The sequence below is a fragment of the Lagopus muta genome, chromosome 3 (assembly GCF_023343835.1).
Source record: "Lagopus muta isolate bLagMut1 chromosome 3, bLagMut1 primary, whole genome shotgun sequence".
NCBI classification, from domain to species: Eukaryota; Metazoa; Chordata; class Aves; order Galliformes; family Phasianidae; genus Lagopus; species Lagopus muta.
Genome location: NC_064435.1, coordinates 16,322,646 through 16,347,075, shown reverse-complemented (window position 1 = coordinate 16,347,075; position 24,430 = coordinate 16,322,646). Strand labels below are relative to the sequence as shown.

Sequence of the window (24,430 nt, the reverse complement as noted above, 5' to 3'; positions counted from 1 at the left end):
ATATAATGTCAAAAATTAAATGACAGAAACAAAATAATATGAATTCAGTAATGTAATCACCACTAACTTAGGTGTATTATTTAGGTGATTATGAGAAATCACAGCTGCCTGTTAATGTCTTTTATGTGACTTGCAGAAAACATTCTGAAACTAAACAGTAGTCTGATTTCTTCTACCACCTAACACCTCACAGTTGCATCAGGAATGCAAGTATGATACAAGATGTGTGTCATGTGAAATGTAATTTATTCTCAGTAGTTAAAAAATGAACATCCGATTAATGTGAATTGCTTTATGTAAATTTCCAAAATAGTTATCAGACTATTTACCAGTTACTAGATAGGATCTAACACAAAGTTTCTATTTTATGTCTTCTTACAATCCAATGAGCTAGGAATTTTGCAGTAAAGCATTTGGTTTATCATATGAGGTATTAATAATGACATAAAAAAAAAAAGTCAGTGCCATTTTATGAAAGCTGTGGAAGATGTGGAGCTACATTAAGGAAGATTCTTTCACCTGAATTCACTACAGTACACATTTCAAGACATCTAGAATCTCAGAAACTCTAAGTATATGTATACAAGTGTGTGTATATATACTAAAATAATAGCCATAATAATTGCTAAAATAATCAAATTATTCTCCGTGCATATGTAGAATATATTATCTGAGGCAATCATATAGATCAAATTACATTAAAAAAGTAGTCCTAATTTAGTATTTTTTATCATATTTGGTGATGAATTTTACCAGATTCTGCAAACATTTATGTAGCCAATGTCTTCCCATGATGAATTTCTTACAGAGAAACGTAAAAGAAATTCCTAAACTAAATCTCATTAGGAATGTTATGATGATGATTATTTTTTTTCCACATTAAAAAACAAACAAACAAACAAAAAAAAAAATGGAAAAGCTAAAGAGCACAAAAAGAGCTACTGTTCCCTGAAGATCCATTGATGCACTGCAGATACTGGAAAATACTGCTTACAGTAATGTTTGCGAAAAAGCAGACTGTATTACCATATACTAATGGAGCTCAGTTTTTACCAGAGCTTCATCATTATTATGATCTTCCTCCAAACTGTGATATTCCCTAGTTAGTGCTTCAGATGCTTTCACTCCTATTCAGAGTAATGGTTGTTCATAAAAACAGTGGATAACAATCTTACAGGTTAATTAAATCTTTAATAGCACATTGTATTCAGAAGTATGTAGTAAGAGATAACAATGATGAAATGCCACATTAGTAAACAGAAATTAACTCACTGTTTTACAAACATGGCTAACAAAATCAAAGAGGTAAACATATTTTAAAGAAGAAAACATTATTTCTGCGCCTGTTTTGCAATCTCATTCGGAAATAAGGATCATTTTTAAAACTACGTACTACACAGGGGAGAAGGAAGTAGATACCTGTTGTAACTCGGAATGTATTCTATGTATTACACTATCCATACTCTAATAGATTGTAATTGGATATGATAAGTCATACAACTGACTTTATCGTTTATTGTATTTATGCAAATACAAAATATATAGGGAATTTTTTCAGTGTAAAATAGATTTTTCATTTACACAACAACTTCAATTTTTTTAACAAAAAAGCAACAATAACAAAATTTATTTTTATAGATGTACCTTGATAATGAGCACTAAATCCACGGTATCGATGATTGCTGTCAGTTACAAAACGCAGTCTAAGCCAATTTTTGTTGCTGATAACTGGAGGAGGTATATTCATTCCAGAGAGCCTGAATTAAAACAGACAAAAAATATTATTAAAAGTTGAAAAGTGACCAGGGTTGAAGACAGTAGATTTTTATGAAGTTCTGATAATGTTCTGTATGGATCATCAGGGAAATGGGGGAAGGAGGTAGAATCAAGTCGCATAAATCACTCACAACATCCCACAAGCAACACCAGCCAGCACCCAAAGCTCAATTCTTATTGATGACTACAGTGTTGTGTGTATGTATTATGATCACTTTGGGCTCTCTTTTCAGGATTTCTCCCCTCCAAGCACTTTGTCCCTGGCACAACCTACTTACTGTGGGGGCAGAGAGAGAAAAAGAGAATGCCTTCACAGTGTGCAGGCATTGCTGACAGCCAGAACTTTAGACTGTCAACAACACTGCTTTAGTCCCAAATCCAAGCCACATGAGTTTCTACAAAGAAAATTTTCTCAAACCCAGCTAAACAGTGTTATTTTAGCTTGCTGGGTTTTTTGTTTGTTTTTGGTTTGTTTTTTTAGTGTTAGGGCATTACTCTAATCATGGTAGTTTTTCATCTTGATTTGTTCATTTGGAAGGTCTGCATTAGAGGTAATGATTTTCTCACTAGATAACTTGAATATCTAAAAGTGAATAAGCTTTTCATAAGAAATCTTTCTATTAAGTCAATAATGCAAGATATTTTTCCCACTGAACAAATAAAGGTAAGTCACATCTTCAGTATGTCAACATACATATTTAAGTCCCTCCATTTATTTCTCAACAAAGCTCTTCCTGTAGTTAACAATGAAACACTAGCCATTTTATGTTCAGGTATTATGGATTGCTCTCCTATTCTGAAAAAAAAAAAAAAAAAAAAAAAAAAAGCCCTACTACATAATAGGATATAAGCTTATTCAGGCAATCCACCAGTAAGAGCATGAATGGATTCTATTTTATAATACCTTACTTTTACAGAGAAATTTACATCTAGCATTTGAATTGGCTTTGCAAAGTACAATAATATCATTATCAGTATTGTTATCTCCATTTTACTGACAGAAACTCATACAGTGTGAGAAAGCTTCTTCAATCATCTAGCAAAACAGCAGCTAAATGAGAACTATAAGAAAGTATCTTCATATTCAGTTAGCTTTTACAACCTCAGTCAATATCTCTTGGTGAATATCTGAACAGAGTCTTGTGGAATTGTAGAATCATAGAATCCTTAGAGTTGGAAGGGACATCTGAAGGCCATCTAGCCCAGCTCCCCAGCAATGAACAAGGACAGCACAGATAAATCAGGTTGCCCAGGGCCTTCTCCAGTTTCGCCTTGAAAGTCTCCAGGTACAGGGGTTCAGTCACAGCACTAGGTAACCTGTTGCAGTGCCTCACCAACCTCACTGTAAAATATTTTTTTCTTGTATCTAACCTAAATCTACCCTCTCCTGAGCTTGAAGCCATTTCCCTTTGTTCTATCACAGACTAAATGTCTCCTTTACTGTAGCTCCCCTTTACATACTGAGATGAGACTGACTGGTCGGTAATTCCTGAAGTCACACTTCTTAAAAACAGTTATGATGTTACCTTTTTTCCAGTCACAAAGAAGTTTGCCTGATTGCCATGACTTTTCAGATATCACAGAGAGTGGCTTGAGGACTACATCAGCCAATTCCCTTAGGATTCTGGGATGCATCTCAGTGGACCTACAGATGTGCTTGTGTTCAACTTTCTCAGGTGGTCACGAGTATGATCTTTGCTTACAGTGGCATGGATGTTTCTTCTCTAAGTACCTCCAACAAAACCAAATGTGAGGTCTGTGTAGTGAGTGCTTACCAGAGAAGACTGAGGCAGAATAGTTAAGTACCTCAGCGTTCTCCTTGTCTGATGCTATCAGCTTTCCTGTGTCAATAACTTGGGGGGGTACACTCTCCTGGACTTTCCTTTTCTGTTTGAAGTGCCTGTACTTCTTGGCATCCTTTGCCAAGTTTAATTCAAGCTGGGCCTTGGCTTTCCTGACCCCACCTCTACACAGCCTGTAAGCCTGTGCATTTTTTCTTTCACATCAGTTGGGATCTGCTGGACCAGTAGGTCCCAGTTCAGACGTGTTGGTCTCTTGCCTTCCTTTCCTGACTTGCTGCACTTGGTGATGGAGAGATCTTGCACCCTGAGAAAAGCCTCCTTAAAGACCTGCCAGCTTTTCTCTGCACCCTTACCCATGGGACGTGTTACCCTCCATGAGGAGGGTAATTTGTTTACTAACTCCCTGAAGAGCTGAATTTTCTCTTTCCTAAAATTTAGCTTCCTAATTTTATCTTTGTCTCATATCCCTCCAGAACACGATCTTAAAGCATAGCATGGTCACCACAGTCCAGGCAGGCTCGAATCCTGATGATGCCAATCAGTTCATTTACATTGGTGAGCAGCAGTCCAGTACTGCATCCCCCTGGTAGAGCCATCAATTACACAACTCAGGAATTTATCCTCAGTGCATTCCAGGAGCCTCCTGGATTGCCTACAGCTGATGGTGCTACTTTTCCAGCAGATGTCTGGGTGGTTAAAGTCCCCCAGCAGGATGAGTGCTTGCGACTGCAGTGTCTCCTGTAATTGCAGGTAGAAAGTCACATCAACAGGCTCTGTCTGATCTCATGGCCAGTAGTAGACACCCTTTTCTGCCTTGGTCTCTAACGATTACCTGTAGGCTTTTGACTAGCTCATGACTGTAATTCAGAGATGGCTCCTGATATTCTATTCCTTTCCTGATGTAGATTGCAACACCCTCACAGTGCTTCATGCTGAAACACTGTTTCATTTTCATATTATTATTAAGCATTTTATTCCAGATGCCCTATGAAGATGTATCTTCATGGTAAAGTTAGATTATTGATAACTTTGACAAATATAAATATTCAGAACTAAGAGAAAAAATTAAATCAAAGCAAAACTTTGCAACATCCAAATTAATTATTTTTGTTCTATTCTACTTCACTTTGTGTCAATGTATTCTGATAAAAGATCAATTTCAAGAAAAAGCAAGAACAAAGAAAATAAACTCTCAAATATCAACATTTTCTACTGAAAAAATCTTGTTTTGTATAAAACAAATTAGAGCTTTCATTAAATCTTTCTGTTAATAGTCTGCTTTATTAAAAGTGATACATTCAGTGATGAGTAATAGCTTTGAAAAAAAGTACAGGTAAGAAAACTTGTGTTATCTTTTCTGTAGATCTTAGAAGTTACAATTGAAAATTTAGCTAGAGATTTTGGTTTGATTTGGAATCTATATTCTGAACCTTGAGTGATGATCCTCATTATACAATGAACAGATGTCCAGTTCTATGGGTATATTAATTCACAAGCTATTTGTTGAGTAAGCATTTGCTAAATTTGAAAAGTGTTGATTTTAAAAACAATTCATCTGTATTTTCAAAGAGAGAACTTTTTTACTTCTAACAGATAGGACTGACCAAAATGTTAGTCTTAGGGTAATATTTTTTACTCAACAATGGCTCTCAAGAAATTATACCAAACTTTATGGTTTTTTTGCTTGTTTGTTTTCTGTCCTATAAATTACAAGTAAGACAGCAGATTTAAAGCTTGAAAATTAGATGTGGAAAATGTTAATTAATGCTAAATATGGGGTTCTCATACCTACTAAAAGGCCTGGAAAGCAGCTTTTCTATTCATCCTATATTCAACACTCAATATACACTTAGCATGCGAGTGATTTTCAGATAAGGAAGCAGTTCTGATTTCTCTACATTACTACAAATTCTGCTGGAGTGGATGGTCATGTGACTTTTGTTATGAAAAAACTGTTTGCATTCCCAGGGTACCATCAATTTAGTTTTGCTTTCAGCCTTAAGGCATTTGTCTGGACTTACTTCCAGATTTTGAGTTGATATATTTGAAGTCAATTATATTCATAATAAAAGAAGTAATTTAGGAGTGAAGAAAAATAATAAAGTACCCCTTAAATATATAGCTAATAAGCTTGTGTATTTTACTTTGTGAGGAAAACTTTTGATAGAAAAAAAAAATGTGGCACTGTTCCTTCCATCCTTTCACTGCCAAGCTAAATGAAAATTGTATGTGTTTTAAGATAACTTTCCAAATTTCTGAAACTATTAGCACCCTCTGTCCCTCAATGATTAACATATGTGAGAAGATGTCTATCTGGAAACTGGTTATGAATATGTCATTGAATTCTTGTTCTAGAGTGTTTTTAAATCATGGAAATCCACATGCTAATCTTCCTAATTTCAGCTGGAGAACAAAGAGAATATAACTTTTTTCAGCTTAAGAAATTTACACAAAGTCCTATATCCAAGGAATTTGGAGGGTGATGTTTAAAAAAGGTGATGTTTAGAAAAGAATTTAAGAAAAAAAAAATAAACAGTGCTATGAATTAGCAAAGAAATATGTTGAGTGGATAAGAAAATAAATAGTGAGGTGATAAGGAAGTGCTTGTGCAAATTCTTGCACCTCTATTTGGGATTCCTGCCCATACTCCTGCCCCACTGAATTTCCAGTCATTTCCACATGAACCAGAAAACACAGTTCTCCAAGGAAAAATGGGCTCATACTTGTTGGTAACTGATGTAAGATCTAGCTATTCTGTATACCTCTCAGGTAGGCTGAAGCTAGTAATACTGTTCCAAGAAAGTATGTAAAACACAGAGTTTGGGAGAGACCCATAAGGTTTATTGAGTCTAACTCCTGACTTCACACAGGAACACTCAAAAATCAGACTATATTACTGTGAGCATTATCCAAATGTTTCTTGAACTCCAGCAAGCTCAGTACCTTGACCACTTCTCCAGTGTCCAACCATCCTCTTGATGAAAAACATTTTCCTGATAGCCAGCCTGAATATCCCTTTCAGAGCTTCATGCTATTCCATGAGGTTATATCATTAGTCACCAGAGAGAGAGCTCCTGTCTCTCTATTCTGTCTCATGAGGTAGCTGTGTGCTTCAATGAGGTCTCCCTTCAGTCTCCTCTGAGCTGAGCTGAACAAACCAACATCATATGTCTTAGCTACTCCTCATATGTCTTCCCCTTTAGAGCATTCACCGTCTTTATAGTCCTTTGGACACTCTCTAGTACTTTTATACCCTCTTTGTACTATGACACCCGAAACTGCACTCAAGGTGAGGCTGCACCAAGACAGTGTACAGTGGGAAAATTACTCTCCTAAACCAGCTAGAAATGCTGCGTTTGAGGCACTCCAGGGTGCAGTTGGCCATCCTGGGCATGTTGACTCATGCTCAACCTACTGTTGACATAATCAGGAGCACTGGTTACAGTACTTCTTGGTATGTGCATATGTTATGCATATATAGGCTTTTATTTTTTAAAATAAATATTGACAATTAAGAAGTTAGAGCGCTTCTTCAGGAAACTGAGCATAGCAGTTTAATACTTGTTTCAAAAAAAAGTGATGGGGCTCCCAGAATGTCATCCTAGTTCATCAACCTTTGTCAAGTAAGAAAGAAAATGAAAAATATTCTAGTTTGTAAAAGACTACAGGAAGAGGCCAAAGAGAGTCAACTTTCATTTTCCAATTCTCTTTCAAAATTACTTGTTGAGGGAACTTGTCTGTCAAAAATGCACAAATCTAAATCATGCTGGTGCAAGCAGCCTTCAAAAGAGAAATTCCAACTTTGAAATCCCACACTAAACATTGGTTTAAGTAGAGTATCCATCTTAGCTTATTTTATGGATAAAAGATTATTCTCGTATCAATTAATTTTCCCTTTACTTATCATTTTATTATCGAACAACTCCAGCATTGAATTAGTATTTGTGATATGAAACTGTGACAGTCAACACATTCTACAGAAATCTTTTTGCTCTGATGAAACCCTTAGTTAAAGCCAAATAAGCTTATATCATTTATTAGCTAATCAACAGCACAACTGTTTTGCCAGCTAGTTAGCCTTGTGCTTCTCTGCTACATGGCTGCAAGATTAACATGGCATTTAGCTAACAAACTGTCTGGTTCTTTGGCTTTTACCTCTCTTTTTCTGATTTACTAGTCAGTATCTACTAAAATGATATCACTATTCAATATAAAAGCTAGAAGCCTACACCTTCAGGTTAGAAAATATAAAATATTTCTGCAACGTAATTGTGAATTTGAATATGAAATCTACTTTCTAACAGCCACAAAGTGACTTTAGTTGTTGTACTTATCTTTCTATTTTTTTTAAATTTAATGTGTGGTTTTTGGAAAGTAGAGGTTTAATTAACTGCCCTTTTTAGTACAGCTGCTTTTCTATATAATAGTTATCTAATAATACAAGATAAATTAGCACTTTCATTTAAATTCTTACCCCTTTAACTAACTGCTACACAATGTAGAACCAACAGCTTCTCACTGCTTGCATAAATGACAATAAAACTATTACTGAAAGAGGTCTTACTAAATAAGTAAGTGAAATAAAAGTAAAGCTGTAGATCACGTGTTCTAGCACCTACTAGACAGCTACTTATGTCTACTACAAAGGGAACAAAGTTCCTTTCTTAGTAACGATAAAAATATGAAAACAAGTTAATAACCCAAGGCATGAGAAAATTGTACCTTATTTGAAATACTTATGCCAGTAAGAGTAGTTTTATTTTAAATTAGCTAATATCTTTTGGATTTTGTTTATCAATTCAATTATTCATTAACACATTTCTCCCTGACAGCTTTTAGTTACACTTCAGATGATTCTTTATTCAGATGATTCTAGCTAAGCATATACTTATATTGGCTGAGATATTACTAAATCTATAGTTCCTAAAATATGAACTTTTAAATTTATAATTCTTATGTGATTATTCCCAGAAAGTAGAATTGCAAATTGACAAAAATCCTAATGGCACTTAGCAGAAAATGATTCTTTATTCTGCTCCTGTAACTGCCCCTTTCCTGAAATTAGTTTGTCTTCTCAGCAAATTATAAAGCTTTTCATCACTACAATAATGCACTGGCAGTCACTGCCAGCCTACTTCTGTGCCAGCTATGTACTCCATACATAGCTAGACTCCATCATCTAGAATATTTTCCTTAATTTCAAATAAAAATAGCTTATCTACTCTAAAAAATATTTTAAATATATATCTCAAAAAGATGTAACTTTCCTCCCACGTTATCCAGAACAGCGTACAGCTGGTTCCAAAACCTGACCACTCTTTTGTAGAAGAAATTTTTCCTAATATCCAACTTGAACCTCTGCTAGAGCAACTTTAGGCCTTTCCTTCCAGTCCTATTGCTAGTTACTCAGGAGAAGCGTCCAATCCCACCTCACTACAACCTCCTTTTAGAGAGCTACTGAGGTCAATAAGGTCTGATCCAAGCCACCCCTTCTCCAGACTAAACAAACTCAGTTTCCTCAGGTGCTCCTCATAAAGCTTGTGCACTAGCCCCTTCATCAGCTTCATTGCCTTCTCTAGGCACGCTCCAAGGCCTCTATGTATTTCTTGTAACAAGGGGCCCAAAACTGAGCACAGTACTCAAGATGCAGCCTTACCAGTGCTGAGTACAGGGGAATAATCTCCTCCCTGGTCATGCTAGCTGCACTATTTCTGAAGAAGCCAGGATGCCAGTGGTCTTCTTGGTCAGCTGGGCACACTGCTGGCTCATGTTCAGCCAAGCACTGACCAACACCTCCAGATTCTTTTCCTCTGCACAATCTTTCAGCCTCTCTGCCCCCGTATATATAAGCATATAACACTGCCTGGAGTTGTGGTCAAAGTGAAGGACCCAACACTTGGTCTAGTTGAAATTCATCCCATTGGTCTCAGCCTAGCTATCTGACCTGTCCAGATTGCATTGCAGAGCTTTTCTACCCCCCAGGCAGATCAACACTTCCTGTCAACTTAATGTCATCTGCAAACTTACTGAGAGTACATTCTATCCCCTCATCCAGGTCATCAATAAGATATTGAAGAGAACAGGCCATTCTTTTAGTGAAATTGATATATTTGCCAAATTTGCATGATAATTATGAAGCAAGATTATTATCAAATAAAAAGCATGGGAACATCTCTAGTTCAGGCCTTAGTTTAGGCATTATATATGTTCAGAAAAACAAACAAACAAACAAACAAATAGAAATAGTATCTTTGTGAAAAAAGTATATAGAAAGGCTTTTCATAAAAAAGCTTTTTCAGGAAGTTTATAATTTCCACATTTCCTCAAAAGTTCTCAGAAATTGACATGATTTAAAAAAGAATTTCAGAATAATCTGAAAGTACTGCTGCAACCCCTTCTAATACTACCAATACTATCAAAGCCTTGTTATAGGCCTACTTAGGTTATCACAGACCCAGATTTAGTGCATACATAGACTTCTTCATCATTCATGTGATATGTGCTACAAATCTTAAAAGTTTGTTTTGGCGCTAACTGCAGCTGTGTGAAAACTTTCTCAGTACTATGAGTCTTTTAACAGGTATTCCTAGTTTCTGGAAATAAAACTACTGTATAAAATATTTTGATTGAAAAGGGAAAGGTTCACATATTTTGATAATGCCAGTCAAACTTTACCTATGCACGTGTACATGCTAGAGCGCTTTAATGCTTAGATAGCATACTACAAACTGCAAAAGACAGTATGAAAGAAATAAGAAATACTGATTGATATCCCTTCCTTCCCAATAGAAAAGTTTCTAACCAGTGATGAACTTCATTTGGTTAAATTAATGAACAGTTCTATCAATCGAGAATGGGAGATATCAATATCTTACAGCTTATTGTTCTTGCTAGACTTGCACATGACTTAAAACCTTTAGTAAAGATTTATAGTCTTCCTTTCCTATGCTGCCTATAATTGCCTTTTTTCCATAACTCTTGCTATCCTGTGTCACTCTTGTTGTAACAAGCTCCATAATGAATATGTAAAAATATCCATAACACTAAGAGCACTAATTACCAGATACAAGATTTAGGTTTATGACTTAGCATCTTCAGACACAGAATTTCAGGACAAGGTCTCTAGTCTTTATAGTGCTGCTCTTGGAAGGCTTGGAAGGCTTAGAAGGCTCTTGGAAGGCCAATTACAGTGATGAGATTAATGGGTCTTAATGGCAGTCATTATAACTGTGAATGTCTATTGCATGATATAACTGTGAGTGTCTATTGCATGATAACTTAGGATAGTGGCTTTCTTAATCTCCATTTTTATTTATTTATTTTTCCCCTTTATTTTTTTTCTGGGAATGTTCCATCCAAATTATACTAAATCATTTCAGAGCAAGGACACTGTGACATATATTGTCAAACAGAAAACCAAAATACCCCTCCTTCCTCTTTTAACATCTATTTCTGTCTACGCTGAGAACTTGAGATTTGAATCTTGTCAAAGATATCAAATAAATGTTACATGCAAATAGATAATTTCAGCTATCTCTGAATAGATAGCAGGAGAGGTCAACAGGATGGATAAGTGTCTATAAGTTGATCCTTTGTAAAAGTACTTTCAATATAAATATTCAAGTAACATGAAAGAAATTATTTTCATAACTCTGGATTTCCTAGAATTTTAAATACAAGTTATATTTTTGCAGCATCAACATTTTTAACAGATATCTGAAAAAGACTTAGCAAGTAGTCTCTGTGACTGAAGCTGTAGAACTTTTATATGAGTTTCAATGAAAATCTATGAATGTATGAAATATATGAATATCTTTGAAATCAAAGCTGTAGGTGTAGGTGAGTATCAAGTGTGTTCTTGTGTATACATCCAGTGTAGTCAAGTCATTCTCTGGATGATTCATGCGTTTATCATCCAGTGAGAAAACAGATTGCGTTAGAAAGCAGACCAGTCAAAATGGTAATTACAGGATTATTTTAACAAAATATGCAGTTTCACTGCTGAGTCATTGAATAATTCAGATTAAAAAAAAAAACAGTAGCAGTAACCAGTCAGTCTTTAAGGAGAGAATACAAAGTAATTTCTCCCTAATGCCAGCTTTCTCAAACTTAAAATTGTGTCACATAAAGGTGTCTGAAGCAGAAATGCCTAGAACAAAATGCTCTATTAATGAGTTCAGGGTATTACATACCAAAGACAGTAACAGTCTCTTTCCCAAGGCCAAACTTTTGTTAAACCATGTGTAATAGGAATAAGCATTTATTTAATGAAGAATCAGGACACTGACAAGTTTAAATACAGACTTGACTGTTGTTTACACATCTCACAACTGAAGCCAAGTGAATGACAAATACCTGTTTCATATTTTTGAAACAGTAAATTACTACCTTTCAAGCTTAACCTAATGAGCTACTTAGAACTAAAGTAATCTTTCAGGTCAAAACAACATCACAAAAATTATTTCTAATTTATAAAATATCAAAAAAGAAAAATTAAATAAGCTAGTGTTTGGAAGGAAGAAAGGAAGAGTTTTATATGTTGTCACCTTGGGGGGGGGGGGGGGGTAAAGGGGGGGTAGGGGGAGGGGAAGTGTTCCGAAAAGTCCTTTAGCTATCTATTAATTAATTTTCTTCAGCTAGAGGACTAAAAATAATTCAACCTAAGACTTCATCAAGATTATTACAATGTCTGGAAGACTTAAAAAAATGTAATTGTTCTAAAAATGTCAGCATTGAAATATATGAAAGCCATGTCATGCCTTTGCAGTGTTGGAAAGAGTTCACTCTCGAAGTAATGTTACTGTAATACAAAGCGAATCTATGAGAAACCACTATATAATTATTAAGGACTGGTGAAAGTCCAACGTTATTAATGAAATTTTGTAGTACTGCAAATATAAAATGTGGAAAAGTGCCAAGATCAAGAAATACTTTTAAACTTCAAAACTTCAAAATATTGAAGCTTATAAATCCAAATGATGATATGACAAAGATTTTCCAATTAATCTGACAGAAAAAAAAGTATGATAAAAGATAAGACTTCCAAACACCCATACTCTGATATATTAGTCTGTGACAGAGTAATGTGATGTTTTCAACAGAAGTAATAAACATAATCCTGTTCGATAACATTGCTGCCCTCACTGCCTGATCACTTGTGTATTCAGTTGCTGATTTTCATATAGATGACAGGGACTTTAAAGGTGTCATTATTCACAGTGCTATGGAAATGCCTCTTATGAAAAGTGACTTGGAGCTTCAACTCAAATTTTCCTAAATATAACAAAGAATCTATATAAATATATGTTAAGTTCACCTGGGCTGGACATGTTAATGTGTGGTCTTTCTACCATACAAATGGAGCAAGCTGCAGAGCTCCATAGTATAACTCAGGAGATCAAGCCAAGGTCAGAACAGCCAGCAAGGAGCAGACAGAGGGACCATTGTGACAATGAGCAGATTCAGTCCCAGCCTGAGTCCCAGTGAGCTGTGAAAGTGAGGCCTTCCCCAAAGAGACTCACCCTGATGGCCCAGAAGTTGCGATAAGGTGGACACCAAAAGCTACTACAAAATTTGTTTACATGGATGTGCCAAAACAAAACTGTTCAATGCTGTTTCAAGAATCTCAAATCACTAAGGGCCTTGGTTAGAGAACTGAGCATCCAGGATAGCTATAAGGATGAGAATAATCACCTGAGTGTTTTCCCTACGGATCTAAATATTTCTTCACTTTATTTTCACAGATACTTTAAATAAAGCAGAATTGAATACGAGTTGTATCTGACCAATTGATTAATTAACTAACAATCAGACTGGAACCATTATCCGTGAGATGTTTACATAGTTTTCCTCTCCTGAATTGTTGCCAACATTTTATTATTTCATAATTGGCTATTTTCTCTGCTGTCTCATTATTCCATCTAATGAACTACTATATTTGTAAGCCTACTACCCGAATACATGAAGAAACTTGTTCTTGAGTATTTCCTGTAAGCACTAGTAAGCCAATGAAACAAACGAAAAAAAGCCTCACATTCTGTCTGATGCTTAGCGAGCCATAAATGCAATAGGATTCTATAGCTTGTTACAGACAGAATCTTGCTGAGGCTGAAGGGAACACCCTTTACCTACAGGACCAAATTTGTTCTTAATCCAATTATTATTTCAATAGAGAAAAAAAATCTAAATACAAAAAGTCTCACTAATAATAATAGTGAACTTGTCTTCATAGTAGTATCTATCCCTTTTTGCTCTTTTTATCCTTTTATCGTTCCTTTTTGTCCCAAGATCAACATTTTAGTCTTCCCTAAGCAGTGGGGAAAGGGATGTTTACTGAGAGTCAACATCCTGAGGTCATGAGGTCATCTGTAAGGTTGACAAAACTACCCTTCCTCAACATTAGGAAGAATCATCTTTCTTAAATGGAGTCCTATTTTTCTTTTGTTCCTCTTCGCCTCATTTTTTTCCAGCCTTCCACAGTCTAATTAGCACAGATAGCCAATGTTGCAAAACAGCTGCTTAAGATTGTCAGACCTACATATGGTGGTTACAGGTGGGAACAGAATATAACATTTTCTGTTACGAAGTAGGTCATTGTCAGAGCCCAAAGATACTAAAAACAGCTCAAGATACCCCAGAAGAATTGTCACTGAATCACAGAATGCTTTGGATTAGAAAGAATCTTAAAGATCATCTATTTCCATCTCCTTTCCTGTGGGTAGGTTGCTATCCACTAGATCAGGTTGTCCAGGGCACCATTCAACCTGGCTTTGAACATCTTCAGGGATGGAGCGTTCGTACCACCCTCCAAGTGAAAAGATTCCTCCTAACACCTAAACTAGATCTTCCCTCTTTTAGTTTGAAACGATTCCTCCTTGTTACTGTCAGACCATGTAAAAACTCAATCTCCCTCCTGATTATAACTTCTTTTTAAGTTCTGGGAGGCTGAAATGATATCTCCTCATAGTCTCCTTTTTCCCAGTCTCAGAAATCTCAGATCCCTCAGCGTATATTCACAGGAGAGGTATTTCAGATCTCTGATAATCTTCATGACCCTCATCTCGACCTGCTCCAAAAGCTCCACAACCTTCTTATTCTGAAGGCCCCAAGCCTGGATGCAATACTTAAAGTGGGGCCACACAAGGGCAGAGTAGAGGAGAACAGTCACCTCCCTCACCCTGCTGATCACCCCTCTTTTGATGCAGCCCAGGATATAGTTGGCCTTCTGAATTGCAAGTGCACACTGGTTGCTTTTTTTCAAGCTTTTCATCCACCTTTATCCCCAAGTCCCTCTTTGCAATGTTGCTCTCAAGGAGTTCTTCTCCCAGTCTGTACTGTAGCTGGGATTGTCACGAGGATAACAAGGATAACACCTTGGCATTTACATGGCGCTGCTTCTTCAGTCTGTCCAGTTCCCTTTGAATGGCATTAGTTTCTTCTGTCACATGAAACTACACTTTGATGTCATCTGCAAACTTGCTGAGGATGCACTTGATCCCATCATCTATGTAATTAAGAAAGTTGTTAACAAGCACTAATCCCAAGACAGACCCTTAGGTGACACCACTTGTCAGTGGCTTACACCACATAGACCCAGTCCCCTCTGCAATAAATACTAAGCTTGTATCCTTTCACCAGCAATGTGGTAAAAGTCATATTTACTGGGTTACCGCTTGATATGTCTTTTGCTAGATTAGCACTAAAGAAACTGAAAGACATTGGGTAATAAGAAGGAAAAAGTATCTTTACCTACAGCTATTTCTCACTTATCTCATCTCCCTAATCCTTAGTACTTCATATTGCCACAGAAGTTAAAATTAAAAGCACATACTGGCATGCAATATTCACACTGTTGAAGACTTCTAATTATATTTTCTGTACAGAATAAAGGGAAAGTGGCATGCAACTCTGGATGGAGATAAGGTTTAAAATGTAAGCCAAATTACTCCCACTCTGTAGCAAAATTAAGGACCCCATGGGTCTTATTAGAAGAAGTACTCTTAGAGTTTGAGAATTTTTCTAAGTATCTGCCACTTTCATTACTCATAGTTAGACATTAAATCCAAATGTAAATCCAAATCTTAAAAGAGCTGTTCCCTAATATTAGAATAAAAACCCAAATGCTGTCATGTTAGTAATTTTATTCCATCTTTCATAAGAGTAAAGAAAAGTCAGTACACTCCTGAAACACCTTTAAAGAACACATCAATGCAAAGTAAGAGGTTAAAGTGTAAGCAGAGCCACTGAAACTCACATTTTCCAAGAGTTCATTCCTTCCTATTTCCTGTTTTCTGTTTCTGAGAATATATCAAGATAAATTCTGATATCTGGGAGAGAAGGCTATTTTTATTGCAAAATTTAAACAAACTTTCTGTCCAGAAATCCATATAGATTACTTGAAGAAACATTCACCTCAGCTATTTCATAGCTCATTCACATGGAACATTTATTTTCAAAGAATCACAAAATCATTGAATCGTAGAGTTAGAAGGAATCTCTGGAGGTCACCTAGTTCAAACTCCCCTGCCAGAGCAGGTTATCTGCTATTCAAGAGAGTGTCCGGGAAGGTTTTGAATATCTGCAAAGAAGATGCCACAACCTCTCTGGGCAGCTTGTACCAGTGCTCTGTCAACCTCACAGTATAGAATTTCTTCCTAATGTTCTGATGGAACTTCCTGTGTTCCAGTTTGTGTCCACTGATTTTTTTCCAGTCACTTGGTCTACATCAAAAAGAGCCTGTAGTTTTGCCCAAAGAAGTTGTGGTTGCCCCATTCCTGATGCATTCAAGACAGTCTGGATGTGGCTCTGGGCAGCTTGGTCTAGTGGTTGGTGATCCTGCCCGTGGCAGGGGGGGTTGAAACTAGATGATTTTGAGGTCCTTTGCAACCCAGGCCATTCAATGCTTCTATTATTCTGAGGTCCTTTTTCTTGGCTTTCAGAAGACTGGAATAACAATGGCTTTCTTCCGGTCCTCAGGCATTTCTCCATTTCTCCATGACCTCTCACAGGTGATAGAGAGCGATCTGGAAGTGATTTCTGTCAACACTCATGAGTTCATCCTGTCGGGATTCATGGATTTGAGTGCACAAATTTTGCCTGTATGATCTTTGAGTAGATCTTTCCTGATCAAGAGGAAGCCTTCCTTTTCCTTGATAAGCGACTCTCTCTCCTACCTCCAGGATCTGGGATTCCAAAGGGCCAGACTTAGCAGTAAAGACTGAATAAAAGAAGGCACCTTCTCCACAGACTCTTTTACTAGAGCACCTACCTCATTTAGCAGCTGGCTCATATTTTCCCTATTATTTTTGTTACTGACATACATAAAGAAGAAGTTTTCTTGCCCTTGGCTTCCCTCGCCAGATTCAATTCCAAGTAAGTCTTATCCTTCCTCATCTCATCCCTGTTGCTATATTCCTTCCAAGTGACCAGATCCTTTTTTCACTTTCCACAGACTTTTTTCATCCATTCAAATTCTTTTACAAGTTTCTTACTCATTCCTGAGGATCTCCTGCCACCTTTGCCTAATTTCTTACCTTTAGCACTGAAGGAAGTAGTGCTTGACGGTCAACAACATGAGACCTCTTACCTCCCAGTGCTCTAACTCATAGGGTACTTCTAAATAGGTTTTTGAAGCTGTCAGCGCTGTTTTATATTTATCTGAGTTGATGTCTTCTTTTCTGAAATTATATTCTATAATGGATTTCTTACTGAATAATTTAATGATCATTTCATCTCAAATTGCTTGACAAATATTAAGCTACATCAACAACTCATTTTATCAAGAATAAATAAATTCAAAGGGAGAAAATAAATAAAGGGAGAAAATACATTGATCATTGTTAGCCTTAGTAGCCACACCATTTAAGGTAAGCCTAAGCTAGCCTGAACTCTGTCCCTGACCCTCTTTCATTTTGCTCCTGACTGGGCTACTGGAGACATTTTGGACCTTATTAATGACTTGACATGGCAGGGGCTGTCAACAGACCTGGTCATTTTAGTCCTTGGTTCTGTCTTGCTGTGTTCAACTCTCAGAGGATATTAGGAGTGAGGGCAGGGCCTGCATGGGGTCACACTAAACTTCTAGCTTGTCCCTTATCATAGAGTATCCCTACTCTTATTTCTCTTAGGGAGAAATTGAGTTAAAAACTCTCATTTCAACCAACTATTTGAATAAGTAAAAGAGCAAAATTTTTCTGTAACAAATTATCTTATTTATATAACAATATGAATTTGCTGTTATCCTGTGTACTTGTTAATACTTATGCTATTTGTATCATTAAAATTCAGATGTTCTCCAACTGTAACTATCAACATTCTTGTCTCTTTAATCTTTGCTAAAATAAAGACATGAATATGATATATCTCCATCATCTTACATGTAGGAGATACAACAGACAGTCTTTAAATACAAACAGTGACAATTTCTCTTGAACTTCTTTCTCAGTGAGAGAGTCACTTTGACAGTGACTCTGGGTTAAATGGAAATTTTTATCTCATGAATTACTGCTATGAGCAATCATTTTTCTCATACGGTATACTTTTTTCTACAGAGATAAGACAATGACCTTATATAAAGAAAAGTATATTTCCTTAATTTTAGTAATGAGCTAATTAAAAAACTGCAGAGAACTGATCATAGGCTCAACTCAACTATGACCATTTCTAAATCCAATATTCTGTGTATTATAGACTTAAGATACCTTACATTAGCCAAGGATGCATTCATAAAAAATAGCTCCTTGGAAGGACTGGAGGATAAAAGTTCACATTCCAAACTGTAAATAATCTCTCACATGCTTCTCTCATCCTCCATATAAATGTTTATTCCATACTGTGGTAAAAGCTTATATTCAGAAGGGGATAAGTTCTATGTCAGATGGTAGCCTCTATTGACATATGAAAATTTATTTCTCCTTCTTTCCCACTCTCATCATCATCTTTTCTTTTCAACGTAACAGAAAATAAGAACTGCCTCTTTCATCTCTGAAGTACCTTTTTCTTAAATTCCATTTGTGCTACCCATTTTATGCATATGCAGAAAATAAAAGGAAGGAGTTATTTTTAATCCTTTTGAATAATAAGAATAAAAATTTTACCACAAACATTTTTTGTTGTTCATAACAATATTCATAACTGGTGTTTAGAATAAGCTGTTGTGTTGAGTATGCATGACATGGTTTTGGTAGCAGAGTGAGAAATAGTTAGCCTCTGGGAAATGAGATCAGGAGCTGTGCCTGTGCAGGACAGAGCTAATACTAGCTGTCTCTAATATGAATCCAAAACTGGCCAAAATTTGACCCAACAGCAAAGCTAGTGGCACATTTGTGACAACATATTTAAGAAAGGGTAAAAAAATGTTCACAGAAGATGTGAGACAGAGTAAGAAATGTGAAGTAAACAATGCATCAGGCACCAAGGACAAAGAAAAAGAGGAGAAGAGTTTCCCCTGTAGGCCATTATAAGGGTCAGGGTAACACAAGCTACAGCACATAGAGAACCACAGAACTTTAAAATTTGGAGCAGGTCCAAAAAAGGGCAACAAGGTTTGTAAAAGACTTGGAGAATATGCCCTACCAGGAGCAACTGAATGAACTGGGGCTGTTTAGTCTGGGGAAGAAGAGGCTGAGGGGAGACCTTGTTCTCTTCCAATACCTGAAAGGTGATGGCAGAGAGTGGGGTTGGTCTCTTCTCACTGGTGACAGGTGACAGGACAAGCAGAAATGGCCTCAAGTTGCACCAGAGTAAGTTTAGGTTGGATATCAGGAAAAAGCTTCTTTACAGAAAGGGCTGTCAAGCACTGGAATAGGCTCTTCAGGGAGATGGTTGTGTCACCATTTCTGGATGAGTTTGAAAACCATTTGGATGTGGTGCTCAGGGACATGATTTAGTGGAGAGTTGTTAGAGTAAGGGTAGTATGGTTAGGTTGTGGTTGAACTCGATGATCTTTAAGGTCTTTTCAAACCTGATCAATTCTATGATTCTATGATTCAGTTGAATTCTAGATTAAGGAAGGAAGGAAGGAAGGAAGGAAGGAAGGAAGGAAGGAAGGAAAGAAGGAAGGAAGGAAGGAAGGAAGGAAGGAAGGAAGGAAGGAAGGAAGGAAGGAAGGAAGGAAGGAAGGAAGGAAGGAAGGAAGGAAGGAAGGAAGGAAGGAAGGAAGGAAGGAAGGAAGGAAGGAAGGAATGCCTTGCTCTTCTAATTTTATATTCTGTTAAAAATATTTATGGTAGAACTACTTTTAAATATTTCTTTTAACAGTGATATATATTTACATATATCTATATATGTATAGTTAGAAAACAATCTTTTATCATTCTTAATTGACTTTGTATAAATAAATATGTACACAGTCCCGATATTTGATACGGTACATTTAACTACCTCTGTTTCTTATTTGAGTCAATACCTCTCTAATCATGTAATTTGTTCAACCACATTTCTTTCATAGAAATTATTACGACAATATTTTTCATGTGCTATGGCATCAAGTACATTGTTTGAAAATATTTTAGATTTCTAGCTGTTTGCTGTATTATTTTCCCTACGGGTACACATAATGGCATGTTACTTCTAAGTGATTTCTTTTAGAGTTAGCCTCAGATGTCAGCTGAGTGTTTGTTTCCCAATCTCCTTTAATTGAAAGTACATATTCTCTTGAACTATCCAGATGTAAAATCACCTGTTTTTCAGTCTGAACACCACTTCTGCCCTGAACTATGAAACACTATTTTAAATTTCTGTACCATATTTCAGCATGCAGCTAGAGTAAAATTAAAGACCAGAAGCACAGAATATGTTGCTAAGTATCATGTAGCCTACTGAGTAAACTGAATTAGGCAACTGAAACCACCTGTTTCATTTTTAAGTTTTCCTGCAGCAGTAAAAAAAGTAAGAGGTAATAGTCATACTGAATAATCAGTCTTTTATTTAATTTGAATTACTTTTTTTTTTTTTTAACAATAGCCTATTTTTGAAATCACAAAGTTTGTGATTCAAACTTTATTTGCATGTCCTGAATCTTTGTAGCAGAGGTTAGGAAAATGTACTGACTGTAGTGTTCTGCTTCATGGTTTTAGGGACTCTGTACACAAAGTCACCATAATTAAATGGAAATGCAGCATTCCAATGTATGTCTTCAAAAGCCTAAAACACAGAGTACAGTAATAGAAATCATTTTCAGAACATTTAGCAAAGCTATAGTTCACTGTTAACAGAATTTTCAGTAGAAACAGAACACCTAGCTAGCCAGCTTAAATTTAGTAGTAGGTTTGTGGATATTGCTGGCAGATTCATTTATAATTCAAAGCAACAAAAATCATACTCTAAGGAGTAGTAACTTTTGCTGCTGTCATAATCATATCTCACTGATCTCCCACAGTATCCAAACTACTTTTACTTGTATAGTTGTCTCAGTAGTGTAATGTTTCTTTAATTACCTCTTTTTCAGGAATTTCTCCTTTATTATAATTATGTGGGGAAAAAAATAATAAAAACCAACAACAATATAAGAAATACATTTGCACCTTAGATTTGAATATCAAAATACTCAAGTTATTGAGAGTTGGAAAGTTTTGTTAGTAAGTTGGTATCTTCATTCAAAGTGTTTGTTATTTGAGAGACATAATGTAAACTATCAAAAAAAACCCCAATCCTTTAATTAATCCTTTAAGCAACAGTCTGTACTATTACTATCTTTTTATTTTATTATCCTTCACTTAGGATGTACTGGACAGCATGTTCTTGCTCAGCAGTCAGGGCTGATGGCAAAAGTTTATCTTCTGACATAAAATATAATCGGGAAAAAGAGCTGTGCTGTAATGCAATATATCCAGGTGAAAAATGTCAGAACCTTTGTTATATGCTTCAAGGATGGAAGAGTATGCACTATGGGGTAGTAGTTTTTCTGCTGATTCCAATATACTAGTCCAACTTCAAAAGTCAGAGCTCAGAAAAGGCTGAACAGGAGATGTAAAGGCTCCAGCAACTGTCTTACACAGAAATAAACAAAAGTTTTACTTAGCCAAGAAAGAAGATCAGAAGTTGGCTTCTCCAATCAAAGAATGGAGAAAAGATAAAGTAATGCCTCCTGTTTTATTATGCTGGCCCACAACATCAGAGAGGGATGCTGGTGGTATAGCAGTAGAGTTCGAACCTTCCTGCCAATATTCCATTCAATTTCTTTGTCATGAGACAGATGGCAGCAGAGGAACAGTCTGACAAAATGACATCTGACACGGAAGTGCATATGAAGAAAAGGTGTAATTAAATTTCTCCATGCAGAACAAATTGCACCCGTTGACATTCATCAATGCTTGCTGAACATTTATGGAGATCAAACAGTGTATTTTAATACAGTGAAGTGTGGGGCTGTGTTTCAGCAGTGGCGACAGGGACAGTGTGTAACCTCTGCTGGTACAGATTTTTACAAACACAGCATTCAGTCTTTTGTTCACCAGTGACAAAAATGCACAGCTAATGGTGGTAACTATGTTAAAAATAGTGTATTGTAGCTGAGAATTTTCTCTATTAAATAGTTTAGTTCTGCTTTTTTGTTGTAGTTTTCATGGAAATAATTAAGAGGTCTTATTTTAGAATTAGCTATGTATAAATATCTTCATTCTTCAATGAGTTTAGCAGAGGGGTGAAAAGTTCAGAGAAAATCCTAATTTTCTGGAAATTGAAATCACATAAGTCTTACCTTAAAATTATGATTATATATTTTTCAAAGCTTCAATATATTTTTCAAAGCCTTAAATAACGACTTGGCAGCTTTAGGTAGTCTCATCACAAATTTTGGATGAAGGTAGAATATTTTTGTAACAAAGACAGAATTCTGAAGTTCAGTTCACAGAATTATTTACAGATACAGAATTTTAGTTATTACCCGATATATCTCAGTTACGATAATTTCTTTGCCTTGTATTGCTTGCAAAAATCTCCCACTGACATGCCTTACAATACTTTTATAATAACCATCATGTCCTAGATTATATGAAAAAATGCATATGATTATGTGTTAGATCAGTAATACACTAATATTTTATTTCTGAAAATGAGTAATAACAGATCTTTACACATAATGTAAATATGACTACAGAGAATGAAACTCATCCCTACATACATCATCATAACTTCTAGTAATGTTATGGACAGGGATATAAACATAAAGTAGATCTTTATGTTTAACAGCCTTGAAAAATATTCCTGGCATGAATTTTATTTTGCTTCTCTATTTATTGTTTCACTATAATCACAACAATGACTTCCACAACTTTATTATGTGCACTGGTTAAAAATGCCACTTTCTGTTTTAGAATTGCTGCCCGATAGATCACTTAGAGTTTCTACTAATTCTAGAGTCAGAAAAGATAAACATTCCTTATTTACCTGAAATGTGATATTCTCTAATAATCTTTTTTTTTTTAATCTTTTCCCTATTTCTTTATCATTTACAATTTTATCTTTCTTAACAGAGGGTATGAAAACATTAACACTGTTCATGAAGTATTTCACAGGAAAATTGAATTTATCTTTCAGATCCTGAAATTTGTAGGTTTCACTGTGATGAATTTACCCTCAGGGTTTCAAAATAAGGCATTCCACTTAAAAACATCTAAAACCTTTTAATATTAAAAATAATTCCTGTGATAAAAGTATTTGAAGAAACTAATATGAGTATTTGAACTTTTTTCTTTCTTTTTTAAAAAAACCCTCCGTTTTGTTTTTGTTTATTTTTTTTGTTAGTTTACAATTTAAAGTTTCAGATTACTGCATTTTGGCATTTTTTCCCACCTGCATGACCTACTGCAGGCAGAAAAAATAAACCTGCAGTAAGCATACATGAATTACTTCTTTTTTACCCACTGTTATGTCAAAACCAGAAAACTGCAGATTGTGACCTCTTGGTAACCTGCACACTGGATAGCATGTAATTACTAAAAATTGCTCTGACACTTGTGGTTTGCTTTAGTTACTGGTTAGTTTCACCAGTGATTTTGCACCCATTCCTAAAATGATCTTCACATGTAAAACAGATGCGTACTCGTAAATAAATGAAGGAGCATCTGAAGATCTGAGTAGTTTATAGGCCCCATGTAAGCAATGATTAGCTTTGCAGGAATAACTTTTCTCCCAAGACATATTTCCTACTTTGCTGAATAAGGTGAACAAGATCATGGCAGAGACTCAGAACAGACCTGAGTGTCCTGTGAATTTTATATGAATAACATTTGAAACAAACTTGAAAGTTACATATTTTTATTTTGAATGGTTTTGGAGTTGTTTTTTTTCTTTCTTTTCTTGCCTTAAGTTTTATGTTACACTTCGTCTTATGTGTACTACCCCTTCACCTACTATACAAGTCATGAATCACAAAATAGGGCTTGTTCAACAATACCTGCAGGATCTGCCAGTTCAGTCACCAATATTTCAAGTCATGACAGCAACTATCAGTCTCTTCTGCTACGCCAGCATCTGCTATCCTGAGAGAATACTAAATGACCGTGAAAAAACAAGTGTAGTATTCTGCTTGAGTAAGAACACTGAAAGTGTCCCTTCTTGAATTATCAAGTAATTTTTCCATCTATATATTTTTCCAGAAGCTACTGAGTCAAGGACTCCAGAATATTTTGTTTGTTTCTTATTATGGATCTTTCTTTTTAAGAATTAACAAAATGCCCCAGATCTGGACTATCATTTATCTGGTTTTTACAAAGAGTTACAAATAGCAATACTTGTAGCACTCAGGACTGCTTCATCCAAGGAGAGTTAAAGTGGGCCATGGAAGTGCAGACACAGTAGGCAGCAAATCCTTGCACAAGAGCAATGGAAGAAAAACTAGAGTATTATTCTAC

The 24,430-nt window shown here is 35.8% G+C and overlaps 1 protein-coding gene across 5 annotated transcripts in view; it reads right to left on the bottom strand.

Annotated features, from left to right (window-relative positions):
* Positions 1-24,430, bottom strand: part of CSMD3 (CUB and Sushi multiple domains 3) — a 528,421-nt gene that overhangs the window by 333,605 nt on the left and 170,386 nt on the right. For all 5 annotated transcript variants that reach the window (XM_048939546.1, XM_048939547.1, XM_048939548.1 and 2 more), the window contains exon 6: positions 1,645-1,757. In XM_048939546.1, coding sequence (XP_048795503.1) covers positions 1,645-1,757 — 113 coding nt within the window. The remainder of the gene's footprint in view (positions 1-1,644; positions 1,758-24,430) is intronic.